Source organism: Camellia sinensis, unplaced genomic scaffold, assembly GCF_055761805.1.
Source record: "Camellia sinensis isolate YWXY unplaced genomic scaffold, ASM5576180v1 Unanchor12, whole genome shotgun sequence".
NCBI lineage: Eukaryota > Viridiplantae > Streptophyta > Magnoliopsida > Ericales > Theaceae > Camellia > Camellia sinensis.
Window position 1 is genome coordinate 2,662,433 of NW_028128998.1, and position 9,583 is coordinate 2,672,015.

At 42.4% G+C, this 9,583-nt stretch overlaps 1 protein-coding gene across 1 annotated transcript; it reads right to left on the bottom strand.

Moving 5' to 3' along the window:
- Positions 1-8,692: 8,692 nt before the first annotated feature.
- LOC145814704 (uncharacterized) lies at positions 8,693-9,382 on the bottom strand. Its single transcript, XM_082911710.1, has one exon. It carries the CDS (start codon positions 9,380-9,382, stop codon positions 8,693-8,695), a length of 690 nt encoding a protein of 229 aa, XP_082767836.1.
- Positions 9,383-9,583: the final 201 nt, after the last annotated feature.

Genomic DNA, 9,583 nt, shown 5'->3' on the forward strand with positions numbered 1-9,583 from the left:
GACTTGTGAACCACTTTTTGGTCTCCTGAAGAAAGGAAGGAAATTCCAATGGGACGGCCGATGCCAAGCTGCTTTTGAACAGATGAAAGGATATTTACAGAACCCGCCCATGTTGTCGCCACCAGAGCAGGGGAGACCGTTGATATTGTATCTTTCAGTGACTGAGACCACGATGGGTTGCATGCTCGCGCAAGAGTCAGAGGACAAGGTGGAGAGAGCCATTTACTATCTGAGCAAGAAAATGCTAGAGTATGAGACTCGCTACACACCGTTGGAGAAGGCTTGCTTGGCCTTAGTATGGGCTACCAGAAAGCTGCGACACTACCTGTTAGCTCACTTCGTAATGCTGGTTTCATGACTGGATCCTATCAAATACCTTTTCGAGAAACCAGCGCTTACGGGTAAGCTAGCTCGTTGGTTGCTGTTGCTCTCCGAGTTCGATCTGAAGTATGTGACGCGTCAGTCAGTAAAAGGAAGAGCAGTAGCAGAGTTCTTAGCTGATCATCCAGTGGAAGGAGGTGGAGCAGTTGAATACCTATTTCCAGATGAAGCCATTTTGCACGTCGACGACGAGTATTGGACGATGTACTTTGACGGAGCGTCAAATCAGTACGGGTATGGGATAGGAGTGTTGCTGATAGCACCCGACAATTCCCGTATCCCTCTAGCCTTCAAGCTCCGGTTCAAAGTCTCGAACAACGAAGTAGAATATGAGGCATGTATTGCCGGTTTAGAAGCAGCCCTGGAACTAGGGGCAAGACGGTTAGACGTCATCGGGGATTCGAACCTTGTTGTGTCTCAGGCAAAAGGAGACTGGAAAGTCAAAGAAGAAAAAATGATAATTTACCACCAGGCCTTGGACTTGTTAATTCCTTAGTTTGAGAAGCTAACTTTCACTCATCTAGTAAGAGAGAACAACAGGTTCGCAGATTCGGTAGCAACTCTATCTTCCATGATAGACATCCCGTCTGGAGTCCGGATGCGTCCGGTTATTATTGATCAGAAGTTTGTGCCGGCGCATGAATCAATCGCCGCCATAGATGAAGTTCAGGATGAAAACCCCTGGTATTACGACATTTGGAACTTCTTGGAGAAAGAGACGTATCCACCAGGGGCGAATGCCAAGGATAAAAGGGCGATCAGAAGAATGGCTGTTCAGTTCATCATCTGTGGGGGTAAGCTGTATAAGAGAGGTCATCTGGGAATGCACAAGCTATGTATCGAAGCCGAAGAATCGAAGCGCCTGATGGAGGCCATCCATGGAGGAGAGTGCGGTGCACACATGAACGGAGTAATGCTAGCACGGAAGATTCTCAGACAGGGTTACTACTGGTCCACCATGGAGGAGGATTGTATCGGTTTTGTTCGGCGATGCCACAAATGTCAGATCCATGCAAACCGCATGAACATCCCGCCGTCGAAGCTGTACAACATGACTTCACCATGGCCATTTTCAGTTTGGGAATTGATATGATCGGGGCTGTCACTCCGAAGGGATCGAATGGGCATGAGTTCATCCTAGTCGCAATAGATTACTTTACAAAGTGGGTCGAGGCCCAATCATATGCCGTGTTGAAGGCGTCGCACGTTGTAAAGTTTATCAGAAACAACATCATCTGCCATTACGAGGTCCCAAGGGATCGAATAGTCTAATACAGTCATATTTTGATGTAAATTTTGGGATAAAGTGTATATTGGTAAAAAATGTAGATAATTATCCTTTCTTACGCTCATGTCATAGTTACATTCTTATCACATGACAAGATTCTATTAAATATTTAAATAATTGATAATAGAAAGGAAAATTGACGCTTGTATAGAGATCAAAGTGAGATTTTACCAAAAGTACAGAAGGTTAACTGTCACAATTTCATGTGCAAGGATTAAAGTGGAATTTGACCAGAAGTGCAGGGGGTTGATTGTCATGATTTCATGTGTAGGAGCCAAAGTGAGATTTGATACAAAGTGTAGGAGTGCAAAGTGTAATTTGCCCAACATTAAAAAAGAATTAATAAAATTTAAATAGATTAATTTGTGGTGTGCATTTGTGCATCAGGCAAGGTGGACATATGACTACTTAGTTTGATTTTTTGTGACGTTTCGTTAAATTTTTTTATAGAAACTATACATCAGTGTAGTTTGTGAAAACAAATTCCAAATTAATGAAAAATTATATAAATATTAATAATTAAAATTATAAACTTTCTTTTTTTTATGTATAATTTGTTTCCTCTAACATCACTATAGAGTAATAGTTCCAATTTTTTTAATCATTTAAAAAAAAAAGAGTATAATTTTTAATTGGATGGTAGCCTATCAGATTTAACTTAAGACTAAAGTCTCGTTTGTCAACTATAGGCTGTGTTTGGTGGCGTTTTTGTAACGGCCCAAAATAACCCAACACAAATTAGGTACATTAACCAACATCCATTAAAGAATAATAGTAATTCTCCAACCTTTACATCATTAATCAATAAGGTTTGTGCAAAAGTCCCACATGTGAATTATACATTCAATGATATAGAAATACATGAATCTATAGCATGCAGAACATCAAATCCCAAAATAAATAAAATGCCCTTGAAGACTTACATATTCCAAGGCTTAAGCTCGGTTACACAAAAATGGTCTCTCGGACCCATACATGAATAGCCCTTGGCTTGCAAAAATTACAATCACAACAAAAGAGCCTTATACTCTCAAAACATACTTCCACGCCCTAGTTTGGCGGGTTCACTACATCTTTTCCAGCACCAAAGTCCCATAGGGGTGAGCATAAGGCCCAGTAGAGAAATCTTAACGAAGTATATACGTTTATGCAAGAATTCCCAATATGAAATGCACATGTATGCTACGCCCCAAAAAAAGAGTTCGTTTACATCTCTTTGAAAATCACCATGTACAACGATAACTTGAAATTCTCTACAATTCAGAAATTTATTGTTTAATTCATTGGGGCGATAAATACAACTCAGGTAATCCCTGAGTTGGTGTCTACAAGTAGGCATAACTAGCACTACCAAAAACCCACTTTACCGGTTGCTAACCAGAAGGGAAGTGGTACCTCCTCCGCGCGTGTTTTCGGTCTTTTACCCTGAACACTCAGGCCAACTTAATCAATTCAATCTACACTTCATATCTGGATTTACCAACGTATTTATCCCAAGACATTACAATAGTTCTCATTTCTAAATAATTCTTTCTCAAAGCAAGTTTCAAATCCCAATTCAATAATTATAACTAGCTATATATTGAAATGTCAATGCCACAACTATCCATGCAATGCAACAATTAACCATGCCATGTAGTGATTACCCATGCGACGTATCATCCAAACAATAACATAATTTCCCCACAATTGTTCCATTTGCGATCACAATTTCCACTTCCGTTTTCCAATACATTTAACATGTATAATTCATGAACTTTACCTCTATCCAAGTGTTGCGACATTTCCACATCTCATAAGGTCTCAACATTTTGTCATTTCAAGATTCATATACATATCTACATATACAATAGATTCCAAGGAAATTTACTAATTTCGCATATACTAAGAAATTTGACATTTTACATCTAATGTCATGAAATCTCCATTTGAACATTCATTTAACACAAGTAGAATCATAATTTCTCAACATCCAACAAACCCCCCAAATTTCTAGGTTTTTCACCGAAACAATGCATTTCTCAATTTCTTGGTAAAATCTCACCAAAAACATCATTTTTATGACAATGAGCTTCAATTATTCAAGAAAATCTTTCAAAGAAACAAAAGATGGATTTCTTTTGCAAAACCATTAACTTCTTGAGTTAAAAACCAAAACCTTTTTATAATGTCTTTAAGAAAGCTCCAAAATCACATTAACCTTGCATAGACATGTATACATAACTCAAAGAAGTTACTACCTCAAGTTTTGAAGAAGAAAATGAGATGAAACCCTTGAAATCAATAGTGCCAAAACCCAATCTCCACTATACACAATGTAGCTCTTGAGGAGCTCTTCAACTTTGATGAAGGAACTTGGGTTGAAGATGCAATGGATACAAGGGGATCAAGAGTTTGAAGAGTTTTGGGCTATGAAATGTAGAGAGAAGGGAGAGTAATGTGTTTTTAGTGAGAGAGTGGTATAGGAAAAGTGACACACACAACCCAAAAAGAGAAGAAAAATAGAGCTTTACAGAGTCATGCCCGTCTGCACGTGCGACACTTGCCCCCACATGTGCGGCTTTGATCCCCGCACGTGCGGCACCTTCCCGTACTTCCCCTCCGCACCTGCATATAATGCAGTGTGCAATGTTCAAGAGCCCACACTTCCCCACACGTGCGGCCTCATCCCTGGCACGTGCGGCCCTGGTCCTTCAGCCCAGAATTTTTTTCTGGTTCGATTCCAGACACTCCAGACTCGACCGAGCACCCTTTTAAACGAGTGACACTCAAACTCGGAATAAACAAGGACCAAAATTTGAGAAAAAGCTTTTGAACACAACAAACCCAAAGAGGACAATAAGTGAAGTGACGTATACGAAACTGGTCATCACAACCTCCCCACCATAGGAAATTTTTTCCTCGAAATTTAAATAAACTAACCACACAAATGGGTTCTAGCAATCATGACTGTGCCATCATAATTTCAAATCACAAAATCGATCTTCAACCAACATTTACCATCATCATCATCATCGTCATTATTTCCAAACGACAACTGCTTATAATAGGCATCCGAAATGAAGCTTTCTACCAAAATATCATTCCACCACAACCTCATGCTTAGATTAACAATACATATAACAACATGTGATTAACAATTTTAACACTTTTTCCTTCAACAATAGGGAATATTACAATTTAAAACAACTAAGCATTCCCAAACAAATCTGGATACTTGGAGCAGACCCCCGCTTCCCGTTCCTAAGTTGCCACCTCAACCCCATCTTGCCTCCACAACACATTTAATAACGGTACAATTTTGCCCCATAGCACTTGCTCTCGGGTGTCTAGTATTTGAACCGGTCGCTCTTCGTAAGAGGCATCATCATCTACCTCCAAATCAACCCAATCAAGCACGTGAGAAGGGTCGGGTTCATACTTCCTAAGCATAGACATATGGAACACATTGTGAACCCTCGAAAGTTGTGGTGGTAAAGCCAACTGATACGGCACCTCCCCAATTCTCTCCAATATCTTAAAAGGCCCAATAAACCTCGGAGACAACTTACCACTCTTACCGAATCTCATCAAACGCTGCCTAGGTGAGATCTTAAGGAAAACATGGTCACCCACTTCGAAAGACAAAGGTCGTCTCCTTTTATCGGCATAACTTTTCTATCGGTTTTGAGCCGTAGCTAACCTCTTTTGAATGAGAGCAACTTTCACGGTTGTCTCCCTAACAATTTCTGGACCCAACAATGGTGCATCCCCCACCTCGGCCCAACAAACCGGTGATCTACAAGGTTGGCTATACAAGGCCTCAAATGGTGACATCTCGATGCTAGCTTGGTAACTATTGTTATAGGCACATTCAATCAACGGCAAATGTCTCTCCCAAGGCCTCTTGAAATCAAGGACACAAGCTCTAAGCATGTCCTCCAAAATTTGAATGGTACGCTCCGACTGCCCATCGGTTTGAGGGTGGTAAGCGGTGCTAAAGGTCAACTTAATTTCCAATGCCTCTTAAAGGCTTTGCCACAACCAGATAGTAAAATGAGGATCTCTATCTAATACTATGGTTACAGGAACTCTGTGAAGTCGAACTATCTCTTTAATGTACAAATTTGCCACGTGCTTAATTGAGTCGCTGGTACGCATCGGAATGAAATGTGTAGACTTAGTCAACCTATCAACAATCACCCAAATCGCATCATTGCCTCACTGTGTTCTAGGAAGCCCAACTACAAAATCCATGGTAACGTGTTCCCATTTTCACTCGGCTATCGGTAAGGGTTGTAACAAACCCGCTGGGCTTTGGTGTTCAGCCTCCACTTGTTGACAAGTAAGGCACTTTGACACAAAGGAAGCGACATCCTGCTTCATACCCCTCCACCAAAACTGACGGCTAAGATCATCATACATTTTGGTGCTTCCCGGATGTACCGCAAGGCGTGAGTGATGGAACTCCTGAAGCGCTTCCTCTCTACAAGATTCTCGTACAAACAAATGGTCTAGGAATCGTACACTCAGATTTGAGTGGATGTTCAAACCCTTCTCTTCCTTCCCGTTAGAGATTCTATCACGAATTGACTTTACTTCACGGTCTTCTTGTTGTGCCTTTATAACTTTACTAATTAAGGTAGGTTGAGCACTCAAGGTAAACAAAGTTACACCCTCATCGGGCTCACCCAAGTGCAATTCAAACTTGCTGATGTCACCCAACATAACCGATTCCTGAATAGCCACACTCACCAAACTACTCACGGATTTCCGACTTAAGGCGTTGGCCACTACGTTGGCCTTTCCCGGATGATAGTGTAACTTAAAGTCATAATCCTCCAAAAATTCCATCCACCTCCGTTGGCATAAATTCAAGTCTTTTTTAGAAAACAAATATTTTAGACTCTTATGATCGGAGAAAACCTCAAAATTCTCACCATACAAATAAAGCTTCCAAAATTTCAAGGCAAACACTACTGCTGCTAACTTCAAGTCGTGGGTGGGGTAATTCTTCTCATGAGTTTTCAATTGTCATGAACCGTAAGCTACAACCTTTCCCCATTGCATCAAGACACAACCAAGCCCATCCCGAGACGCATCACAATACACAGTGTAACCCAAACCTCTTTTCGAAATTATCAACATCGGTGCGGTAGTCAATCTAGCCTTAAGCTGTTGGAAAGACTTTTCACAAGCCTCACTCCACACAAACTTGACCCCTTTTCTAGTCAATCTAGTCAAAGGCGCGGCTAGTCTAGAAAAGTCCCTTACAAAACATCGATAATACCCTACCAATCCCAAGAAACTCCGAATCTCAAAAATATTTTTGGGTTGTTCCCAATCCTGCATGGCGTCTATTTTTGAAGAATATACAGATACTTCCTCTCTTGACACTACATGACCCAAAAACTTCACTTCAGTGAGCCAAAACTCGCATTTCTCAAATTTGGCATACAACTGGTGCTCTCTAAGCAAGTCAAGTACTACCCTCAAATGAGTCTCATGCTCTTCCTCGGAAGTTGAATAAATTAAGATGTTGCCCACAAAGACAACCACAAAATGATCCAAGTATTCTCTAAAATTTGGTTCATCAAATCCATAAAGGAAGCCGGTGCATTAGTCAACCCAAAAGGTATTACAAGGAATTCATAGTGGTTATAACGCGTACGAAAGACCGTTTTCTGGATGTCCTCCTCCCGAACCCTCAACTGATGGAATCTTGACCTCAAATCTATCTTTGAAAAGCAACAAGACCCTTTAAGTTGGTCAAACAAATCATCTATTCTGGGTAAAGGATACTTGTTCTTAACGGTAAACCGGTTCAGTTTACGGTAATCAATACACAACCGCAACGACCCATCCTTCTTCTTCGCAAAGAAAGTCGACGCTCCCCAAGGCGATGTACTAGGGCGAATGAAACCCTTGTCTAAAAGCTCTTGGAGTTGAATCTTCAACTCATGCAACTCCACAGATGCAAATCTATAAGGCGCCATAGAAATTGGTGTCGTTCTAGGCACTCACTCAATCTCCTGGTGGGGTGGCAAACTAGTAAGATCCTCGGGAAATTCGTCCGGGTATTCACAAACTACCCTTGGCAACTCAACACGAGTCTCATCACTCTCACTATCCAAGAGAGTAGCAAGAAGGCCACTAAGCTCGTTTCTACTATGAGGGTCAAAAACTGGCGACAAGACCTTATCAACCCTATCCCCCAGAAAGTAAAAACAATCACCACTTGAGGTGCACACTGTGACCCTCTGGCAAAAACAATCAGTCACTGCTTGATATGAAGATAAATAATCCATAACTAGAATAACATCAAAACTCAACATGTCTAGCAACACAAAAGCAAACGGGAGTCGACGCCTGGTAACCTCTATCTCACAACCATGACACCTCCCATCTAAGGCAACTGTACCCCCAACTGGTGACTCTACTCTGAGCGGAGATGCTAACCGTGCCACCTCTAATCCCAATACAGACGCAAATGCAGTAGATATGAATGAATGAGACGCACTCGTATCTTTCAACACATTAGCCAAAGAATTACACACAACAAAAATACCTCTCACAACCGAGGATCCTAGCAATTGCTCTGGTGCGGTAACAGCATATACGTGCTCCTGTGGCCTCTAGTCAACCTACTTATCTCTCGGAGCATAGGCCTGCTGCACTGACTAAGCCGAAACGGCTCCCTGATTAGCTCGCAAAGTCTGGACTGAGTGATCCTGTTAGTGGCTCTGAGTCAGCCTCGACCCTGATGCCAGATGCACCTCCCAACTGCGGGCAAGCTCTCTTTATGTGCCCTGGCTGACTGCACTGATATCAAGTAGGCCCCTACCCCCTACTTTGAGATTGACTTTAACATCGGTTAGGTGGTGGTGGTGGTGGCAACATCTGTTGTCCTCCTCCCTTCTGTGGACATGCAAAGGCCTTGTGACCTAGTGGGCCACACTTGAAACAAGAAAAACCACTTTGCGCACTCTTCCCCGGGCCTGCACTAGGCAAGGGAAAGGTGGATCTAGACTGTTGCGGTTGGGACTAGGATGAAAATGTGTTCTTTCTCTTTTTGTTTGGCCTATAGTCCCCTTGTGACCCTTGACCCCTCGACCTTGACCCTCGAATTCTCTCCTCCTTGGCCTCTACGGTAATCTCTACGTGTGCCATCGCTTCCACAAGTCGATCATAATTCCGGATCATGTTCCCGGCAACCTTGAACAAGATTTTTGTTCTTAGTTTCTTCTCAAACTCAATGCAACGACGTTTTTCCATTGCCACTAACTCCGGTGCAAACCGGGACAAACTAGAGAAGGCTGCTTCAAACTTGGCCACGGAAATATTGAGTTGCTTAAGGTCCTGAAATTCTTGCCTCAACCTCTCCCTAGCAGTGGGAGGTAGGTACTTGTCTTGGAAAACCACCACAAATGCTTCCCATGTTGGTTCTATTCGGCCCTTGGCGTATTTCCACCATTGGCCTGCATTCCCTTTGAGGTAGTAACTCACAAGAGTCACTCTAAGCTCACTGCCTTCGATGTGAAGCATCTCAAATGTCTTCACTGTCTGTTCGAGCCACTTATCTGCTTTCTTAGGCTCGGGGCCACCATGGAACTCATCCGGCTTGGCCCGCAAAAACTCCCTAGTGAGAAAGCTCGCCCTCATCTCTACGACATTCTCTCTAGCTTGATTCTCTACCCTCAGTATACTCATCGATACCCTCAAGGCCCCTGCCATTTCTCAGGCTAGGGTTCCCCATTGTGGCTTGACCCATTTCCCTTGGAATTTCTGCTTGCCCCACTTGCTCGGCCATATTATGCACCCCCCCTGCGAGCTCTACCACACCTTCCACCTCTACCACCACGGGTTTGACCCCTTCCTAACATCCTACTTAAGGAACAAGATAAACAATTTAGCACATAATTCCAAATGTGCTCG